The sequence below is a fragment of the Chrysochloris asiatica genome, unplaced genomic scaffold (genome assembly GCF_000296735.1).
Source record: "Chrysochloris asiatica unplaced genomic scaffold, ChrAsi1.0 scaffold00097, whole genome shotgun sequence".
NCBI classification, from domain to species: domain Eukaryota; kingdom Metazoa; phylum Chordata; class Mammalia; order Afrosoricida; family Chrysochloridae; genus Chrysochloris; species Chrysochloris asiatica.
Window position 1 is genome coordinate 8,291,642 of NW_006408615.1, and position 23,187 is coordinate 8,314,828.

The 23,187-nt window shown below is 48.9% G+C and overlaps 1 protein-coding gene across 1 annotated transcript in view; it reads right to left on the reverse strand.

The window, feature by feature from the left end:
* MPPED1 (metallophosphoesterase domain containing 1) overlaps window positions 1-23,187 on the reverse strand; it is a 107,868-nt gene that overhangs the window by 6,221 nt on the left and 78,460 nt on the right. The window contains exons 5-6 of the mRNA XM_006866844.1: window positions 5,215-5,330; window positions 3,033-3,146 (exon numbers count right to left, since the gene is read on the reverse strand). Coding sequence (XP_006866906.1) covers window positions 3,033-3,146; window positions 5,215-5,330 — 230 coding nt within the window. The remainder of the gene's footprint in view (window positions 1-3,032; window positions 3,147-5,214; window positions 5,331-23,187) is intronic.

Genomic DNA, 23,187 nt, shown 5'->3' on the forward strand with positions numbered 1-23,187 from the left:
GCATAGTAAACCATGTGGTCATCAGGTTCAAAATGGCCAATACCAGTCCATTTCAGCTCACTAATGCCTAAGATATCGATGTTTATGCGTTCCATTTCACTTTTGACAACTTCCAATTTTCCCAGATTCATATTTCGTACATTCCTTGTTCGATTTTCAATGGATTGTTTACAGCTGTTTCTCTTCATTTTGCTTTGTGGCCCATTAGCAAATGAAGGTCCCCCGGGCTTTTCTCCCATGAGCTTTATTCCATTCGCATTATCATGGTCAACTCTACTTTGAGGAGGCAGCTCTTCCCCAGTTGCATTTTGAGTGCCTTCCATCCTGAGGGGCTCATTTTCCGACACTATATCTGACAGTGTTTCTCTGCTAGTCATAAGGTTTTCAGTGACTAAATATTCAGAAGTAGTTCATCATTCCTTCTTCCTAGTCTGTCTTTGTCTGGAAGCTCATGTGAAACTGTCCACAGTGGGTGACCCTGCTGGTATTTAAAATACCTATGGCATAGCTTTCAGAATCACAGCAACTCACAAACCACCACAGTATGACAAACTGACTGACGAGTGCTGGACTCATGGAGGTAGTTACTCTAAATACCAACAGAAAGGCAAGGAGTCTTCACATCAAGTATCAATGCTATCCCCTCTGTACACAGGGCAGATAGGGATGGGCAACTTAGACACTGGCTACCTAAAGTGAGGGCGTGATAAAGGCACGAAGTGTCTGGCTTACAAGATTTCAAGGGGGAGTTTAGTTTAATAGTGTGGAGGGGGAGAGAAGAGTTGCCCTGAATAGTTTTCGTCTTGTCTAGATGGATCTGGTTAAAAGAGATGGGGATAAGATTCTTATGATTCAATAGTGAGTAATCATTATCATGACTTAATGCGACAATCACAATTGTAAAGGTAAAAGTTTTGTAATAAAAACGGGAGTAGTTAATCTTACAGTCTATAAACAAAGAACCCTAGGACCTATCAAGGAAGAAGAGCACAAGTAGAATGCAAGACCTTATCCAGAGAAGTAGTGATACCAGAGATGGAGATATGGAGAGAGGGAGCAGCTGAGGACTCTGTAGATTCATGGGAAGAAAGAGACTAAGAGATGGTGGCCAGGATACAGACTTGCAGAATGTACCCTTTGGTGGTGTAAATTATGACATATGCCTGAGTGTTAAAAAAAAAAAAAAAAGCTAAAGTGGACCTAGAGAACTACTGTTACTGATGGTACATGGAGGGGATTATAATGATTCTAATGGAACAAGGTGTATGATTTGTTGAATGTAAAACCAACTTCCTGCCCTGTAAACTTTCAGTAAATCCACAATAAAAACCTTACAAAAAAAAAGAACGCAAAATTTTTCAGGGAAGGGTTAAAGAGATGGAAATACCATTTCGAGAGTGTAGATAGAGGATATGACAAGAAACAGTCACTTCACATTTTGATATTTTTATTTAATAAAGGTTTCTATGATTTTGTCACAATCCTGTTTGACTTACCCTCCGATCACCGGCATCCTTGTCATGGTCTTTAGCCAACCATCATCCATCATCACCACCATCATCAACCCTAATCATCACCATGACTACCAGTCTTCCTCCTCACATCTTCATCATTGTCCTCATTGGCTTGTATTTTCTCCTCCTGACTTCTGCCCTCACCAGTTCCTCTTTCCACCAGTGTCTACTTGCAGAACCTTCCTCAACCTTCAGCTCAGATATCCTCCAAACTTGTAGAACCATTTCCATCCCTGTCCTGCTGACACACTCGCTGGAGTCCCGATACAGGCATGAGGGCTGGGGTTTGGATTACAGGCCACCTTGGGTCTGGGCCTCAGGGGAGGGGTCTGCTGCTACAATACTCTATGAGCTCCTTCAGGGCCGGGCAAGGTCTGACCACTCCTGCTGCTGTGACCACTCCTACTGCCATGTAAGACTCCCAGGGTAGGGTTCTGAGACCTGTTTGCCTCTGAGTGAGAAAAGGAAGCAACATGGCTGAGGCCTGTATGGCGGTCCAAGGACCCTGGTGTCACTGTAGATGGAAACCATGTTCCTCCATGTCTCCCAGAAGCCCGTGTGCTTCGTGTTGGTGGCCTGGTCAGACAGTGAAGATTTGCATAGAAGTCTTACGTATGGAAAGGAGTGAGAAGAGGCATTGGTTCCCAAGTGGAGTCAAATCAAGCTCCGGTTAGGAGGGCTGAGGGCTCCTAGGGTCATATCTAGTGATGAGCTCAGGTGTGAGAGTGTGAGCTTTGGGGCTGGAGCCAACATCTGTGTCACTGACATGGCTGCCTGCCCCACCACCCTGCAGTGTGGTGTGGACACCACCCCTCCCAACACTGATGAGCTCAGGACAAAAGGCTCCCATATTCCCGGACAGAAGTCAGAATGCCATCCATGCCTGTATGTGTACCGGACAATGGGGAGGGACGAGCTATCTGTATCACCGTTATCACCAGAGTCCTCTGGTCAGTGGCCCAGACCCTCCACATTTACCGTGCATCTCCTGGTGTGACTCTGTAAGATAAGTACTGGACCAAAAGGTCAGTTTAAACTACAAGGTCGGCAGTTCATGCTCATCAGCTGCTCCTTGGAAACCTTACATAAGGTTGCTATAAGTCAGAAATGACTCGATGACACTTAACAACAACACTGTATTCCAGGCTTGGAGCAAGTAAACCACAGATCAGGGCCACGTCCTAGGGAGCTCATGGTGTAAAGACCAAGTCCAGCATCCTCTTTGTGGCCATGGCTCAAGTAGCCCCTCCTCAGGAAGTCCCTGTCCAGCCTCCTGAAGCTCTCCAAGGCTAAAGGCATGGCCCAGTTTCAGAGCCCAGAGTTTTACCATTTTGTGTTCATCTTTCTATGATGAAACATTTTAGCAATAACTCACTGAGACCCATATATGCATACAGAGGTTACAGTAAAAATTATACCAGGCCACCTCCCTTGTGGCTAGAGAGACCAGGGACAGGGTTACCAGGTAGCAGGGAGCCCTGTGTGTAAAGCCCACTACCCACCTCACCCCTGACTGACCTTCGTGGATGTGGCCAAAGACGTGCAGCCGCGGCTGGACACGCCGCTGCACCGTGTTGAGTAGCTCCACACAGCCCACCCGCTGCATCTTCTTGGGGACCCAGTCCAGGAAGCCTGCACAGAGGGTGCGACATGAGACACCGTGGGGGTCCAGGAGGCCCCACTCCCACAGCCCAGACAGCAGCAGCAGGGGTCACAGTGATACCTCAGGTCCCGGATTTCAGGCCGGACACAGCTCCCACCCTTGAGCTGCACCCTACCACTTGGTCCTGCATCGGCCTCAGGGATGGAGCCATGGCTCTGCCCCTTACAGGCGTCTGGCCCGGCAGCATCACTCGGTTCCTCGGCAGAGTTCCTCAGCAGAACCACCTGAAATCCACTCTCAGAGCCCACTTAGGAGGGGCACCTGGGGCCGAAGTGCTTGGTGTCTGATGGCCACACCTCCCCCAGACTATTCATGCTCCACGCAGCCTTGAGGATGCCCACCTGCCCACTGCAGAGAAGAGTAAACTGAGGCAAGAAGGAACGACCCGGCCCAATGGCACTCTAGTGATTGGCACACTTCATCACCCCCAGAGCAGAGGGGAGTGGGTTTTGGTGCCAAGACTTTCTGAACACACTCTCCCCAACCCCCAAGATCATAAAATGAACGTCTTGTTGGATGCAGCATGGCTCCACAGCCACGTCTGTGTCTGCTCACACCACCAGCCTCCCAGAACCACCCCATATGGCGGCTGCTTATTATCCTCACATGGCTACACAAACGAAGAATAATTGATTACTCCAAGCGAGCAATTAGAGTTCATCGTGGTCCCTTTCTGTTTGGGTGGGCAGGGTTTCTGTGGTTGCTGGGAAGGGGAAGGGGGGGCCTTCAGCTCCCAGAATGCTCTCCATACAGACTTAAAGAGGAATGAGGCTGAGAAGGGAGGGCGAAGAGAGGGCCAAGGGAAGTAGGGAGGAGAGGAGGTGTGGGGGCTGTGAAACCCCAGGCTCTGTGATTCAGTGGCTGTGCGATCTTGAGCAAGTTGTTTATCCTCTCTGTGCCCCTGCTTTCTCCTCTATGGTGGTGGTGGTAGTGGTGGTGGTGGTGATGTGCTGTGGAGTCGATTCTGACTCATAATGACCCTGTACAGGGTTTCCGAGGCTGTAAATCTTTACAGGAGCAGAAAGCCTCATCTTTCTCCTGCGGAACAGCTGGTAGTTTCAAACTGCTGACCTTGTGGTTCGCAGCCCAATTCGTAACCACTACGCTGAGTGGTGCTGGCTGGACACAGGGGTCCACCCTGCTGTGGCTCAGCTCCCTTCTCAAGTCCCAGTGCCTGGCCCACCCTGGAGATCAAAGTATGGAGATGAAGCCCACCAGCCCCGGCTGTAATGCAGGGTACACAGGCATTCTCTCAACAGGAGCTGTCTGTTGATGGTAATGTGGGCAGGGTGGGGCATGCACAGAGTAGGACCCCCAAAGATGCTATGATCAGATGGTTGGATGAATGGAAGGAAGGAAGGGAAGAGTGAGGGGGAGGAGGGGGGCAGGAATAAAGCAAGGAGGAAGAAAGGACCAGGTGAGATGGTGGGGGCTTGGACCAGGATGCTGGCAGTGGTGGAGAGGCGGGAGGAAGGGAGGTTGACCTCCAGGCTCTGAGGACAATGGGGATGCATGGGGCTGAGGGAACAGAGCCCCTCACCTGGATTTGGGGCTGGGTGAGAGAGGTCCGGGACTGTGCTTTATGAGGGAGAGCCAGGTGGAATCCAGCACAGATCCCCACTTCTCAGCTACATAGACTCAGGCCTGGAGGGAGAAGGGCCCAGAGCTGCCTTCTGGCCTCTCGGAGCTCATGTGCCAGCTCTGACAAGGATGGATGACTCTCCCTTCCCCACTTCACTGCAAGGAGCCCGTGAGGTAACAGAGCAAGCCGCCAGCACACAGTAGGTGCTCAGTAAATGAAGGAGACTTGTCCCAGGTGCCAGCAGCTTTGTGTCAGAACAGAACCCATCCAGGCTCCTCTGACAGGTCAGTAGGTGCTCAGTAAATGAAGGAGACTTGTCCCAGGTGCCAGCAGCTTTGTGTCAGAACAGAACCCATCCAGGCTCCTCTGACAGGTCACTCCATCCTCATCAATACACTCACACTCACACACACAGCACACGGGCCTGCATGCCCCCTCCCCACAGGCGCTCTTACCCAGCGGTGGTCCGTGGGTTATTAGGATGTCTATCCCTTCAGGAATGAGGTTCCATTTCTCCAGCAGGGCTTGGCCTCGTGGAAGGTTAAAGCCCCAGCCATAAAACCATGGCTGCCTGTGGGCAAAGAGGAGACGGTCAGAGAGAGCCAGCTAGTGGGCAGAGTGAAGGTGAGTTGGGGAGAGGCAGCCACAGGGCCAGTGGGCATCCAGCTTGTCTCTGGAAACCCAACTCAAAGGAATATTCACACAGACTCAGCTAAGAACCCTGCTGAGCCGGTGGGCTGCGGGATCTCACGGGCGATACTTCCCCCTTTCCTCTTACCTGCATTTTTTTTTTTCTTCTATGATAAGCGTTACTGATGGAATAAAAAATGAAACTCAAAAATGCATTGGTTTCGGCCAAAGATCTTTCTTGCTCTACGCTTTTTAGAGGAAATCCACGAAAAGCATTCTCCACGCCTCTTTCCTCACCGCACCCCTGCACCCCAAGAACAAATCCAACTTCCCTCCCAGAGTAGCAACAAGCAAGTCTCTGCCAGGAGAAAGTGGGTCCCACATGTAGGATGCATAGTTCCTTGTCCCACCTGAGCTCCCAGCCAGAGTCCAGGCAGGACTGAGCCCACCCTCACCTTCTTCAATGCACAAAGCTGCTACTTAAATGCGCCCCCTCATGGTCCATGTGATATCCCATAAGGCCCTGACACCTGGTCAATGTAATTCCTTGGAATCCCATTGGAAAACCCTGACTTAGTCCTGCTCTCCCAGTTTCTGGACAAGGAGGAATACTAGCGTCATGCAGTGAATCAGTGAAGAAGTGTCACTAGAGCCCCAGTTTGATTCACTCTCTCCCCACAGCCTCTACGTCTGTGTTAGCATCGCCTAAATCTCGTCTGAACCTTTGGAACAGGAGTCCACAAAGGAGCAGGGGGATGACCACAACGGTCACTGGTGTTAAAGGTCTTCTCACCTTTCAGACACATAAGCGCTCTCTCTTCCATTGCCAGCCTTGCCCACACCATGTCTCCTGCCCGGAACACAGTTTCCCTCCTCTTCCCCTCCTGCCATTTCCATGCTTACCCTCCAACACTCTGCTAAAAAGCCTTGTTCTCACTTGTGAAAGCTAGGCACCAGGGAGCAAATCAATGTTTGTTTAAAGAATAGTAGTCAGTGAGAACTCATGAATGAGTTGTTAGCACGATGCCAAACAGTATTTTTCTGTTGACCTAGGATTGCAGCCAAAACTTCAAAGCTGAAATCAATCCCTGATATTCACAAGAAACACCCCAGATAGCTCCCAGGAGAACTTACCCAAAGCAGACAGAGCCTCCTAGCCCCCATCTCTCAAGCCCCCACCAGCTAAGCTCTGACTACAAGGAAGCAAGTTGTGGTCTTGTTCTTGTGGCAGGGGGAGGGAAAGAATACCGTGAATGGGTTCCAGAAGAACCACTTTCACAATGGACTAAGGCCCTCATTCCCTGGCAGTGAACCAGGGGATCTTCTCTCCGAGTTTGAGAGGAGAAATAACGTGGTCAGAGAGCAGGAAGCTGAGGAGCTGTTGGCCTCCCTAGGTGTGGACTTTCCTGAGAGGTCCCCATCCACAGCAGGTCCCTAAGAAGTAAAAAAAACCAGGAAGCTGGGTGGCCAAGGCTAGGGAGTTGGCTGTTGAATGGGCCACCCACGGAGCGGGGTGTTCAGACACCCACACACAGGTGTGCCCTCGAGAGCCTGCAGAAAGCCTAGAGGGTCTCTCTGCCAGAAATTGGACAGCACACACACAGGTTCATACTCAATTTCAAGGGAATCTTGGGTCAGACAAACCTGAGTTGGTAGGCTAAGACTTGTGTGACTTGGGGCAAGTGACTTACCTTCTCTCTATGCCTCCATCCCCTCTTCTGTAAAATGGGGGTGATAATCCTCTCTGCTGAAATGGGGTGACTGAGAGGCTTAAATTGGTTTTCCATGTGTGTTATTTTAAACGATGTCTGATTCACAGTTGTTAAATGCCGTTGAGTCTGTTCTGGCTCATACAGACCCTGGAGAGCAGGGAGCTATGTAGAAGGCCCACAAAATCATTTGGTCTGGCCCTACCAAAGCAACCGCAGTTCCAGCCATCACATTAGGGGTGAGATAATGAAATGTTTGACCAAATATAGCAGCTAATTTTTAATTTGATAATTGTGTATCGCCTGCGAATGATGTTATAAATATCCAAATGGCCCTTGGCAGAAAAGCGATTCCCCGCCCCTACTGAGATGGCTAGACTTTGGCTCTCCTTGTTGTTAAGTACCGTCGAGTCAGTTCCAACTCACAGCGACCCGATATAGGGTTTCTGAGGAGCAGCTGGTGAGCTTGAACTACTGATCTTGCAATTCAAACAGACCTTGCAGTCCAGTACATTAACCCACAGTGCCACACCAGGATGCGTCATATTGTCAGGAAGGACCAGTCCCTGGAGAAGGACATCATGTTTGGTCAAGTGGAGGGTCGTAAAAAAAGAGGAAGACCCCCAGCGTGATGGATTGGCACAGTGGCAGCAGCAATGGGCTCAAACATAGTGATGACTGTGAGGTTTACACAAGACGGGGCAGTGTTTTGTTCTGTAGTGTATCTGCTGTGAGTCGGTACTGACTCGATGGCATCTAACAACAACAGAACAACCGCTGCTATATAGGGCTTCCAAGGAGCACCAGGTGGGTTTGTACTGCTGACCTTGTGGTTAGCAATCCAATGCTTACCCTACAGCACCACACCATCATCATCTCATGACTATTTCTAGAACAGTCATCACCATCAGCAGCAGCAGCATCACCACCACCATCCCCACTTTCAGCATCATCACTGCCACAACTATACAACCAGCATCACCATCATTGTCACCAACATCATTACCACCATCATCATCATCACCATCCTCATCACTTCACCACCATCCACATCACCACCATCCCCATCACCATCATCATCATCACCACCATCATCATCATCACCACCATCCCCATCACCATCATCACCATCATCACCACCATCCCCATCACCATCATCATCACCACCATCATAATCATCACCACCATCCCCATCATCACCACCATCCCCATCACCATCATCATCATCATCACCATCATCCTCATCACCATCATCCTCATCACCTCACCATCATCATCATCACCACCATCATCACCACCATCCCCATCACCATCATCATCACCACCATCATCATCACCATCATCACCACCATCATCATCACCATCATCACCACCATCATCATCACCATCATCATCATCACCATCATCACCACCATCATCACCATCATCACCACCATCATCATCACCATCATCACCACCATCATCACCATCATCACCACCATCATCATCACCATCATCATCATCACCATCATCACCACCACCATCATCACCACCATCATCATCACCACCATCATCATCACCACCATCATCATCACCACCATCATCATCATCATCATCACCACCATCATCTTCATTAAGTCATCACCATTATCACCACCATCCCCAATACCACCAGCAACGACATCATCATAGGATCATCATCACCACCAACATCATCAATAGCATCATCAACAACACCATCCTTACCATTATCCCTAACACCACCAGCATCACGTCCTCACTGCCATCAGCATCACTATCTCCATCATTATCATGAACCCTCCTGATTCTGGATGAAGACCTTTGACCTAGAGCAGGGTTTTTCAAACTACAATGTGATGGATCAAAACAGAATTTGAAAATGACAACAGAACAGAAAATATCATAGTAGGAAAGAATGATTTTCTAAAAGAATATTTTCAGAAAATTACCCTAAAACAGGAGTCCTGGTGTGGTGCTGTGGGTTAATGCACCAGACTGCAAAGCCGTTTGAACTGCAAGGTCAGTGGTTCAAGCTCACCAGCTGCTCCTTAGAAATCCTATGCAAGGTCGCTATGGGTCGGAACCAACTGAATGGCACTTCACAACGACAACAACAACATCCTAAAACAACATCATACTATCTATCATACTACTACCGTTAAAGACCACCATTCATCTTTTAGTCCATCGTGCTGTGGTAGCTGGCATGTTGCTGTGATGTTGAAAGCTAGGCCACTGGTATTTTAAATACCAGCAAGGTCACCCACGGTGGACAGGTTTCAGCTACATTTCCAGATTAATACAGGCTAGGAAGAAGGAGACACAGACTGTTTATGAATGTTTAACCACCTTGTTAGGTAGCACCAGAATAGTGATCATTGGAACATGATGAAGAGCACCCGAATACTGTCAGATGTAGTCCCAGAAGCTGAGCCCCTCAAAATACGACTGGGAAGAGCTGCCTCCTCAAAGTCGATTATGTGACTGGAAGAAAGCTTTACAGATATTCGTTTGCTGATGGGGCACAACTCAAAATGAGGAGAACCAGCTACAAACATCCATTAATAATCAGAACTTGAAACGTATGAAGTATGAATCTAGGAAAATCGGATGTTGTCAAAATGAAGTGGAATGCATAAAGATGAATGTCCTAGGCATTGTTGTTGCTGTTGTTAGGTGTCATCAAGTCAGTTCTGACCCATAGCGGCCCTGTGCACAACAGAACGAAACACTGCCCAGTCCTGTCCTGGGCCAGTCTCACAATCCTTGCACTCCTGCTGCCCCTGTGCCAATCCATCTCGTTAGAGGTCTCCCGCTTTTTTGTTGCCTCTACAATTTACTAAGCATGATGTTCTTCTCCAGGGACTGGTTCCTCCTGATAATATATTTGAAACAGACTGGCATTGGCCATTTTGAATCTGAAAATTATATTGCTTACTACACCAGGGATGACACATTAAAGAGGAATCACATCCCAATCATCAACGAAAAGAACATTTCAAGATCTTTCTTGAAGTATAATGTTGTCTGTGATAGGATAATGTCCACACACCTACAAGGAAGATCAGTTAATATCACCATTATTCAAGTTTATGCATCAACCACTAAAGTGAGTGATGATTAATTGAAGAATCCCACCAATCTCTTCAGTCTGAAGTTGATCAAACATGCAATCAAGATGTATTGGAGATTGGAATGCAAAAGGATGGAGGAAGGATCAGTAGTTGGAAAATAAGGCAATGATCATAGACACGAAGCTGGATATCCCATCACAGAACTTTACAAGACCAGTGACTTCTTCATGGCAAATACATTTTTTAAATTACAACATAAAAGATGACTATATACATGGTGCTCACCAGATGGAATACACAGAAATCAATTGACTACACCTGTGGAAAAGCTCCAAATCATCAGTGAAAACAAGGCCAGGAGCAGACTGTAGAACAGACCATCAACTGCTCATATGCAAGTTCAGCCTAAAGCTGAAGAACATGAAAACAAGTTCACGAGAGTCAAAATATGATCTTGAACATACCCCAGCTGAATTTAGAGCTCATCTGAAGAATAGATTTGATGCACTAGACACTAAAGACCGAAGACAAGCAGAGCTGTAGGATGACATCAAGAACATCATACAGAGAGAAAACAAAAGGTCATTAATAAGACAATAAAGAAAGAAAAGACCAAAATAGATGTCAGAAGAGGCTCTGAAACTTGCTCTCCAGCTAGAGATACTAAAGGAAATGTGAGAAATGAGGAAGTAAAAGAGCTGAACAGAAAGTTTTCAAAGGGCAGCTCAAGAACACAAAGTCAATTTTATAATGAAATGTGCAAAAGACCTGAAGGAAAAGAACACACTCTGCATTTCTAAAGCTGAAACAACTGAAGAAAAAAGTCAAGCCTCAATTTACAAATGGAAGGATTCTAAGGGCAAAATACTGAATGATACAGAAAGCATCAACAGAAGATGGAAGGAATCCACAGAATCATACATCAAAAAGAAATAATTGAGCATCATTGTTCAACCATTTCAAGACGTAGCATATGGTCAAGAGCCAATGGTACTGAAGGAAGAAATCCAAGGTGCACTGAAGGCATTGGCAAAGAACAAGGCTATGGGAATTGATGGAATACTAATTGAAATCTTTCAACAATTTGATGCAGCACAGGAGACACTCACTATGCCAAGTAATTTGGAAGAAGCTACCTGGACAACTGATTGGAAGAGAGTCGTATTTGTGCCCATTACAAAGAGAGATGACCCAATGGAAGACAGAAATCATTGGACAGTATCATTAACATCACATGCAAGTAAAATTTTGTTAAAAATAATTCCGAAACAGCTACAATAGTACATTGGCAGGGATCTGTCAGAAAATCACGCCGGATTCAGATGAGAATGAGGAATGAATGAAGGATATCACAGCTGACCTCTGATGGATCTTGCCTGAAAGCAGAAAATATCAGAAAGATGTTGGCCTGTGCTTTATTGACTGTGCAAAAGCTTTCGATTGTGTGGATCATGACAAGCTATGGACAACATTGCAAAGAATGCATATTCCAGACACTTAATTATACTCACGAGAAACCTGTACATAGACAAAGAGGCAGTCGTTCGAACAGAACAAGGAAACACTGAATGGTTTAAAATCAGAAAAGGTGTGAGCCAGGTTTGTATTCTTTCACTACACTTATTTAATCTGTATGCTGAGCAAATAATCTCAGAAACTGGATTGTATGAAGAAGAACGTGGCATCGCGATTGGAGGAAGACTCATTAACAACCTGCGATCTGCAGATGGTATAATAGCCTTGCTTGCTGAAACTGCAGAGAACTTAAATACTTTCTGATGAAGATCAAAGACCACAGTCTTCAGTATGGGTTGCACCTCAATATAAAGAAAACAAAAATCCTCACCAATGGACCAATAAACAGCACCATGCTAAATGGAGAAAAGATTCAAGTTGTCAAAGACCTCATTTTGCTGGCATCCACAATCAACATTCATTGACGCAGCAGTCAAGAAATCAAATGATATATTTCATTAGACAAATACGTTGCAAAAGACCTGTTTTAAGTGTTCAAGAATCAAGAGATCAGTTTGAGGGCTAAGTGTGCCTGGCCCAAGCCTTGGTATTTTCAATAACTGCATATGCATGTGAAAGTTGGACAGTGAATACGTTAGACTATAGAAGAATTGATGCATGTATGGTGTTGGAGAATATTAAAAGTACCATGAACTACCAGAAGAACAAACAAATCTATTTTGGAAGGAGTACAGCCAGAATGTTCCTTAGAAGCTCATATGGACAGACTTTGTCTCTCATACTTTGGACATATTATCAACAGGGACTCATCCCTGGAGAAGGACATCATGTTTGGTAACGTGAAGGGTCAGTGAAAACGAGGAAGACCCCCAATAAGATGGACTTGCACAGTGGCAGCAGAGATGGGCTCAAGCTTAACAACAATCGGGAGGATGATGCAGAACCGGGCAGTATTTGGTTCTGTTGTGCACAGGGTCGCTATGAATCGGAACCAACTCGACAGCACCTAACCACAACAACATCCTGAAAAGAATACTTTTCCATAGTATATCGTAGTGGGAAAAGAACACTCCAGCTCAGCATAGTTTCATTCAAATAGAGGCCCACACGTGTATACTGAGTCACAAGGCAGCTTTGGTTAGGTAGGAAAAGGTAGGCAGCCCTTGGCCTGAAGGTTCACTGAGGGGTTGCTCCAGTGCTGAATGCTACACTCGAATGAATGAATGAATGAATCCCCTCAGTCCCTGGGCCCACTGTGGCAGAACTGGCCATACGGGATGAGAAGAGGCAGTATGTCTGCTGGGAAAGCCTACAAGCCGCTCATAAATCAGAGCCCCTGGCCTGCCCTGCAGCCCCCAGCAGTGGGCTGAGTGGGGAAGGATACAGCTAGTGCTGGCTTCCGACCCAAGTTCCTTCTTTCAAACATCTAATCAAATATTTACAAGGTGGAAGGAGGCCTCATCAGTATGGAGAGAGTTGTTTTTTTTTGGTTCCTGTAAAGCCACAGCAGGGTGGTTGTTGAAAGAGGCGCTCAGAAGCACAGCAAGACCCTCTGAGCCCCCAGGAGCCACTTTCCCCTCACCCCACACTAATGGGCTGCAACTGGGGCAACAGGTTCCCCATAGTTACACCTCCCTGGTTCTCAAAAGCACATCACCTGAATCCTAGGAGGCTGGAAGCAGCCCACCCCCAGTGATGCTCAGAGAGTTTGCTCTACTTGCCAAGGCCACACAGCGGGGCCCCCATCACCCCTCCTCCACCACCTATTCCTGACCTTCTCCCCCTGTGGCCATCACCCACCCTCCCTTCCCAGCTCTGGAACCATCAGAATATCCCAAGGAAGAATGGGTCTTGCCTGTGGGATTGGAGGGTGGGGGTGGGCAGCTCTGCTGTCCAAAGCATTAGAGTGGGGGCTTGTCTGTCCCTACTGATTTCTGATGGATGGAACGTGCCCTGGTCTGGACACCTGAGGCAGCTTCAGCTTTGTAACCTGTAACATGGGATAATGATGGGATGATACCTGTGCTCCAGCCCTTCCCCCATGTGGGCAGGGAGGTCCTTCTCACTCTCTGCTGTAACCCACTCACTGCCACAGCGGGGAGGAGGGAGGAGGTTTAAGAGGACTGAATTGTCATTGTCGTTAAAGCTCTCCAGGCAATTCTGACTCCAACCCCACGTGACAAAGTGGAACAGCCCCACCGGGTCTCCTGGCGGACTCGAACCTCTGACCTTTCTGTTAGCAGCTAAATGCTTAACCACTGTAGCACCATGGCTCTTTGGATCATCCCACCCAGGAGTTTGACAATGTGGAACAGTGATTCCCTGGCTTTTATGGGAATTTGGAGGGTGGGGGTGGGGAGAATCCAATCCATACAGAAAAATCATTTCTAGGACAGCTTGCGGGCTGTGAATAGCAATGAGTGGTCCTCAAAGATAGGGCCAGGGTGGACAGATGGGCTCTTCTGAGTGACCTCCCTTCTCAGAGGAAGGCCTGGATAACCCCGACCCCTCCAGTCCAATGTTCATGCAAAACCACAATGAAAGGAAAGGTACTGGCCCCTGAGCCTCCCCCTGTGGCTTCAGTAATAACACATGTCCTTCTATGTTCAGTAAGACCTGGGAAATGGGTACAATCACTGTGTCCAGTGGACACTATGACTGAAACCCAAGGCTGTGCTCGTGTGTTTCAGAGGAGCAGGCAGGGACAGCGGGGCTGTCCAGTGCACCCCTCAAACCCTCACCCTGCAATAAGACCACAGGCTGTGAATGCCTGAGCTATAGTAGCTAGCGGTACGCGTTTTTACAGCGACCACCCAGAAGGCAGCCCACTGCCCTCCCGACTGCCCAGAGCCCACCAGAGGCCACAGGAAGGACGATGAATATGAATCCTAGCTCAAACACGGGAGGTGGCGTTATGTCCTGAGTTTCTGTCTTTCTGCTGTAAAGTAACCATTGGAATAATTTTCTTACAGAATGATAGTTACCATGACAACCGAGCAAATTTTCCTTTTCTGAAACAGATGTCTCATTTAGTTGAAAATTAGAATGTGAACAAACCCATGGGAAAAATTAATTCAAACTTTAACAGAGCGCTGAATACAATGTAATCTCTCAGAGGTTAACCCCTTAACAGCTTTTTGTGTATGCTTATAGTAACCTTGGCTCCTGTCTAATTAAGCCCGCTTAGCCAATATAAATGACCTTCTCTTGGCCCATCATTACAACGCTTTCCCCCTGAAGCGTGAATCTGGATTCCTAACAGCAGGCAGGACGGGAGCGTAGTCTACAAAAATGAATGAAGCGGACCCACCGCGCTCTGCTTTCTCAGCCTCTCCAGGTAGCAGGTGAGGTTCAGAGCCCCTAGGCAGGAAGGTGAACTCATTTAATTCACCTGGGCATGGCCATCCCTGGCTACCCATCATTTCCTAGGGTGCTGGGGGGCTCCCAGGGTATCTCCAGGTGGGGCCCAGAAAGCACCCACCCACCACCAATAGGCCCAGTTCCTGAAGCTCTCTGCAACCATCAAAGGTACCTTCACACCCACCACAGGAACCAGCTGCCCAGCCTGCCCACTTTCCTGATGCAGAAACTGAGGTGCAAAGAGGTTCAGGGACACCTGGAGAAAAAGTGACACAGTCGGAGCTCAAACCTGGGACTCTGACTCCAAACTCAGCTCATTGCTCCCACCCCAGAATTGTGGTCATAGGACCACCCACCTCAGGACTCACCCCTCCTCCTGAGGGCTGCTGAGTTCACCCTAAGGACTAAACTGCCAGGGGAGTCCTGTGCTTGTGGCAGGAAGTGGTAGCACTCTTTGTGTGAGGGTGACAGAAAGCAACAGGATTGGGACCAGGGTCCTGTGCCTGGGCTGGACCTTCCCTCCAGGAGCTACAAGCCTACTGCCCATAATGGAGAGGCCAGGACTGCCCACTTCCAGGCTAACCCCCAGCCCAGCTCCAAACAGGGGGGAAGGAATGTCTCTGACTATTGGTACCCCATTTCCTTGACTCCAAATCACATCCCCCATGTCTCTCCTTTGTCCCCAAGACAAGCCCAGATCCCAGCCTTCGACTCCATCCCAGCCCACCTTTGAGACCATCTTGGTGGGATTGCCTGCTGAGCCCCACAATCATCCTCACAGATCTGTCTCCTGTTCCCTGCACCCAACAGCCTGTCCTCACCTCCAGGCTGTCTAGATGCCCTTCCTAACCCAGTCCAATCCATGCCCCACAATTCGTTACCTAGCACAAAGGCCACTTCTTCTAGAAGCTTCCGCCTATGACCACTATCCCCAGACACTGGTAAGCACTCCCTGCTTGGAGGACCTTGAATCCATTCCTTAATCCCTTGTTCTCTCTTAGCCCCCTCCAGGTTGGTTTTACCCAAGGTGTGTGAATTCATGAACAAAGAATGAACGGAGAATGTCACACAGGGACAGGCGCTCCACCACACAGGCAGCTGGAGGAGAAAAGCATTAGCCCTCTCTTCTCATTTCCCCAGAACAATCACAGTAACTCTCACGCCACCCCGGGCCAGGCTGGGCTGTGGGCTTTGCCCCTTGGTCTCTTACTCCATGAACCTCCCCTATGGGCTTGTGCACCCATTTCACTGATGAAACTGCAGAGGCAAAGACAGCACAGGATACTCACGCCCCACCTTCATTCCAACCCCCAGGGAGGCTCAGTGTCCTCGGGAGGTAGACCATTCCCCACGGGGGGTGAGGGGTGGGGGGGAGTGTCCCACGAACTGCCAAGTGCCAGGAACTGAGCTGCCTGTCAGGGCAGCAGCCCTGGGTCCCCATGAAAGCCCTTTGGGGGTAAAAAGGACCAGAGGACCAGCTAGTGACAGCTATTTGCTTCTAAATATCCCATTCTACAGGATGAAAGCTGAGGTTCAGAGAGGTCAGTAACCAGTACTAGCCACACAGCACCTGCATTAAGATAGCGTCCTTCGAGCATTCGATGAGCTTGACCAGGTCCCATCCCTCCCCCCGATTCAGACCCCTAACCTGTCTGTTCCCCCCTCCTCTCCCCAGTCGGGCCAGGCTTCCCTCAGAACCAGGACAGAAGATATCCCGGGAGAGGGGAGGCCCATCCGTGGCCCCAGGGCCTCCTGGGCACTCCCAGCATTCCAGAGATACTGCATACCCACTCTGAAGCAGGGGGAACTGAGGCTCAGAGAGGCAAGGGACACAGTGTCCAACCCCAGAGTGGGTCCATGCCTGATTAAGCCAGGGCCGTGGTGTGAGTCCTCCCTACGAGTTGTCCTCCTGTTTCCTGGGGCTCTCCCAGTTCTCAGGTTCTGTGAACAACGGCAGCTCTGTTAAGGGGAGATCTGTCTTGCTCCACCTTTCTGTCGCCACAGGCCAGGATCTGGAGCAGCCCAGCGGCTCTCGGGGAACTCCTGGTTAGTGGGCTGAGGGAGACGCTGCAGCTCCAGGGGCCAGCTCCAGGCCAACGTGGGGGCAAGGCTGTACAGAATGGCGGTGACACGCCCCCGAGGGCTGTCGATCTCACAGTCTGTCTGCACACAGCCACTTACGACAAGTCAGCGGCAAGATAAGTGGCACCAAAGAGTGGGGTGAAGAATGGCGTCCTTTGTCATTCCTAATTAATCCCCCCCTTCCAATGTGCAGTTTCATTTGTCTTTTATTTTGCTGGGACTCCGAGGCTGGGGAGGCAGAGGACTCGCTTCAAACATTAATCTCCTGTAGTGAGCGTGCCTGCCCTGGGAGGGTATCTCCAGAGAGGAAAACAACAGCGTGTGATCAATTCTATCTGCAAGAGGAGCCGAGCGGGGCCTCAGAGAGCTCTGTGTGCATACACGTGTGTGTGTGTGTGTGTGTGTGTGTGTGTAATTCCCAAAGTGTGCTGGTGTGTGCGAGTACATGTGTCTGCATGCGTGCCTGTGTGTATGAGAAAATGCATGTGTGTGAGAGAACGTGTGTGCATGTTTGCAAGAAAAGGGCAAGTATGTCTGAGAGAGAGAAAATGTACGTTATATTATGTGCTTGTCGTATACATGTATGAGAGAGTGCATGAATGTGTGCAAGAGAGAGGAAAATGAGTGTGCAGGTGTGTGCTCACCCACCTGTGTGCGTGAGAGAGAAAATATGTATGTATGTGAGAGAGAACTGTAGCATGTGTGTGTGCACCTGTTTGTGAGAAAAAGTATCTTGGGGGGGGGGGATGACACGTGTTTGCATGTGTAGGATAAAGTGCACATGTGTGTGTTTGTGGGGGGAAACGTGTATATTTCCCTGTGTACATGTGTGAGAGTACATGTGTAGTACATGAGAGAGAAAATGTGTACATATGTGCATGTGCCTGCCTATATGTGTGAGAGAGACAAAATGTGTATGTGTGTGTCTATGAGAAAGAAAATGCCTATTTATGTGCATGTGCCTACATATGTGTGTGCAAAAGAGTACATGTATGCCTTGTGTATGCACCTATGTGTACGTGTGTGAGAGGCAGAAAATGTGTGTGTACATGTGAGAGAAATGCACGTGTGTGTAGATGTGTGAGAAAGTACATCTGTGTGAGAGGATTGTGTGTACCTGTGTGAGAAAGTACATGCATGTGTGTGAAAGAGATGTATGTGTGTGCATGCATGTGTGTCTGTGTTGAAAAGTACGTGTGTGTGTGTGTGTAAGTATGTATGTGTGTGACAGAAAATGCACATTCATGTGTGGCTGGAAGTACATGTGTGTATTAATGGAAGAGAACATCTGAGTGAGAAAAGGTGCACTGGTATATGTGTTGGAGAGGAAATGTGTGTGTGTTAACCTGTGTGTATGAACATGTGTGCATGTTTGAACATGCATATGTGTGAAAGTTTGTGTGCACACATGTGCATCTATCTTAACCTCTGTGTGTGTGTGTGTGTGTGTGTACATGTGTGTGTGAGTGTATGGGCCGCTCCTGCTAACAGGTATGAAGAATTTCTCTCCCTCCTGATCTGTGTGTGTGTGTGTGTGTGTACATGTGTGTGTGAGTGTATGGGCCGCTCCTGCTAACAGGTATGAAGAATTTCTCTCCCTCCTGATCTGTGACCTGAAACCAAAGGCCCCCAGCCCCTGGTTTGTCTCTCTCACACATATAGGCAGGCACATGCACATACGTACACATTTTCTCTCTCATGTATCTACACATGTACTCTCACACATGTACACAGGGAAACATACACGTTTTCCCCCACAAACACACATATGTGCACTTTATCCTACACATGCAAACACGTGTCATCCCCCGCCCCCTTGTGTAAGCCTCATCTCCTAAAGAGGAGCCGAGGATATCAGGGCTTCACGGTCATCCTTGGACGGACAGACGGGCAGTGTCCTGGAGACTGTGGGCTCAAAGCAGGGGATAGAGGAGAGGGGGTGCCACTGGGTCCCTGTATGTGCAGACCAGTTGTTTCTACTCCTCACCCCATTTCTCTCTGGCCCTGTGCAGGGAGGTGTCCCACTTCCCAGGTAAAGAACAGAGGCTCAGGAAAAAGATGACACTGGACAGGACAAGAGGGGTGGGCACCAGGGAAGACCAGGCTGGCCGAGTCTGGTCAAGGCCAGCTGCTCAGGGAGCAAACCCGCCGACATACTGGGCCAGAACTGGCACCACTCCTCTGAAGCTGAGCTCACGTACCCACTCGAGCTTCCCTTTACCCTTCTGTGAAATGGGCATGAGAGCCAGCCTCCTTGCCCGGTCACCAGGCAGATTAAACTGGATCATTCTGGATGGTATTGGCTTGCTGACTGCAGGGGATGGAAGACTCAAGGCGAGGGAGAGTCTTGGCCTCACTGCCTCACATTACAATCACCTAGAAATGGGGGTACATGGTAGCAAACACAAGTCACAGCGTACCAAATACAAGATAGCGTGCAAAAAGCACCAGATACAATGCACCAAACAGCAGGTACAATGTAACAAACAGCAGGTACAATGTAACAAACAGCAGGTACAATGTAACAAACACCAGGTACAATGCACCAAACACCAGGTACAATGTAACAAACACCAGGTACAATGCACCAAACACCAGGTACAATGTAACAAACAGCAGGGTACATGCACAGCTGGACTGGGAACAATTTGAGGCAAGGCCCATGTACCTTGAGCTGGGAGAAATAAAAAAGCAGGGTGTGCAGGAGGCTGGAGCTTGGGGTGAGGATGCCACCCTGCCCCAGAGGGTGTGGGTTTAGTGACCTTGGGGCAGCAAGAGAAACAGAGGACGGGGCAGGTTAAAGGGAGAGAGAGCAATGGTAACCTTTCCCCAGCATGAGGAGGAGGAGGCTTTAACCAGCGACCATTCTGCTGGTCCAGCCTGAAGCCAAGAAATTAACTTCAAGTGGTCTCTGGCTGGACATTCACACAGACAAGAAGACACATCCCAAACCAAGCTCCAAGGGCCTCACTGAACACAAGGGCAAAATCCAAAATGACCAAACCCTAGAACCCCAGAATCACTGGAGAGAAAATTAAGACAAATGCTTTGGATAAAATCCACAAGATTTTCATAAGAGGAAGAGCAAAAGGCTCTTGGTCAGACGCATGGCACCATGTTCCAGCCCTGCCCGTTCCTCATGCAGATCTAGAAGAAAGGAGCGTGGTCAAATGGCCCATCAGCATCTGGCCACTCTACTGTGAGGGGTGTCTCAGGGACAGTTAGGTACACAACCCCTGAGCCTGCTCTACACTCCAGGGACCTGGACCACATTCTGGAGTGAGGCATTTGAGAGGCGAGAAGAAAACAATGGCCTATGATCTCATCCTTTTTTCTCTAAAAGATGTGTCTTATGGCGTCCTGGTGTGGCATTGCAGGATAATACACTAAACCCCAAGGTCGGAAGTTCGAACCCACCAGCCGCTCCTCAGAAACTCTCTCTGTATATAAAGTTGTTATGAGTTGGAAACCAGCTGGATGGCACTTAACAACATCAAGCTAAAGAAACACCCCGATGGCACAAAGGTCAAGCGCTTAGCTGGTAACTGAAAGATTGAAAGCTGGAATCCACCAGTCACCCCTGGGGAGAAAGATGTCTGCTTCTGTAAAGATTTACAGCCTTGGAAACCCTATGGGGCAGCTGTGCTTTGTCTTCAGACTTTATCTGGATTTTACATCATGCTCGGTAAAGCAGAGGGTCAGTGAAAAAAAGGAAGATGCCCAAAGAGATGGGTTTCACAGTGGTAACAACAGTGGACTGAAACACAGCTGTGAGGATGGGGCAAGACCTGCAGCTTTTCGCTCTGTGCATAGGGGGTCGCTATGAGTCAGAACTCACGTGATAATGCTTAACAATAACAACAACAACATAAAGTTGAAAAGGAACCATCTTTAGCATCTCTCAGGATTCAGTCCTTTCGTCCATCCACAGCCAGCCCTCCTCCTAAGGACTCTGGAACCCTTCACAGTCTGCTGCCTTTCCCAAGTCTCAGTCTCCTCATCTGTAAAATGGGAACATCTAGCCCTCACTGAATCCTTCCAAAGCCAGATAGTGGCAAGAAGATGACGACCGGCACGTAGCTAGTAGATTGAGCACTTCAAGGGATGACACCAATTGAGTGGATTCCAACTCCTGGCGCCCCCCTGTGTGTCCGAGGAGAACTGCACTCCACAGGGTTTCCACCAGCTGACTTTTCAGACATAGCTAGCCAGGTCTTTCTTCCAAAACTGCCTCTGGGTGGACTTGAACGACTTTGGGTTAGTAGTTGAGCGCTTAAATGCTTGCATCATCCTCAAGGGTACAAACTGACAAAGTCCTAGGCTGTTTCAGTTCTCCCAATCCCACCCCAGCCTACCCACACCACCCTCGGGCAGCTCTACCCTGCAGTTCTGGGCTCTATATAAACAAGCTTTATCTTGTGAAGTGGAGGGGTCCCCCGTGTTGAACACCTACTTCAAGCAAAGCAATTTACACACATAATTGATCACCTTGAATATCAATGACAGGCCCATGAAGGGGCCATTCCTGTTGTCATTTCACAGAATACAAGATTCTGGGAGGCAGATACTCCGCCAGGACCCACCCAGTAGGGTATGTCTTCATCTTCCAGTCTGGCATGCTTGTTGTAGATAGGGTAAATAATACCTACACGCTTCCTCAAGTCAGCCCCATACTCAGGACCTCCCTGGTTTGGGTCACCCCCATGAAACACCATGGATCAGACTGGTGTGATGCCGTCAACTACACGGTTATCGGCCAATTTTCAGAATTAGGTCTCCAGGTCTTTCTTCCTAGTCTGTCTTAGTCTATATCTGCAGCTGAAACCCGTTCAGCATCCAGCATCGTAGCAACACACAAGACTCCACAGCAGTCCAAGAGGCACACTGGCAGGGAACCAAACCCCGGTGTCCCGCGTGGGAGAGGGGAAGTCTACCACGGAGCCACCAGCTACACAACCCCTGGCTAGATCTGCTAGACTCCCTGCTCCAGAGAAGTGCCCGGGGCAGCCCTTAGTCCTACCCGCGGCCCCAAAGCCCATTCCTGCCCCAAGGCTGCCGAGCGAGCCTCCAAGCTAGAATCGGGCTCTGCCACCTAGCCCTGCCGGCAGCCCCTTCTCAAAGTTTAATGTCTCAGCAGGTTTCAAGTCCTTCTTTCAAAATACCAGAAGTAATTGGGCCAGATGGAGTAGATACGTGCCAACTTCCCTCCCTCCCTCTTTTTTTTTTTTTTTTTAAATCAAAGCCGTTTTCAGTTAAATGAGAACAAAAAATGCATCCAAAACCCATAAATGAATACGGTATGTATACAGGATTTTTTTTTTTTTTTAACACTTGGGTTTTTTGACAGCTGAATTCTTCCTCTCTGTGGAGTTCCCACCCCTTCCCCTAAACTGCTCTCAGGAAGGCTTGGGGGCTGCACTTTAGGGCAAGAAATGGCTTCTTGACCCTGTCCCGGGAGCATGGCGGCATAGACACAGCCTGAATGAGACTTTCATCTCTTCCTTGTCTGACAACCCCACCCCAGCCTACCCAGTGGTCATACTATGTGCTCCCACATTGTAGGGGGGAAGGGAGAGCGCTAGTTCCTGCAGCCAAGGGTGAGGGGTGTTTGGTCTTCAACTTGGGGGTGATAATAGAGAAGGGAGAAGGGGGCTAGTAGGTAGGAGGGAGCCCGGTCAGATGTGTGTTTTAGAGAGCAGTAAGGAGACAGAATAGGAGGAAGGACCCACCTGGCACAGGGGGAGTGGCAGCAGGAGACAGGCTTGGGAAGAGGCCACAGAAAAACCCAAACACACATTTGAGTCAAAGCCATGTCTGAATCTCAACTGTGCTCTCACAGCCTAGCATCCACCCACCCACCCATCCATCCATCCATGCATCCCACCTACCCACCATCCATTCACCCACCCCATCCATCCATCCATCCATCCATCCATCCATCCATCCATCCATCCATCCATTCACCCACCCCATCCATCCATCCATGCATCCATCCATCCATCCATCCATCCATGCATCCCACCTACCCACCATCCATTCACCCACCCACCCCATGCATCCATCCATCCATCCATCCATCCATCCATCCCACCCACCA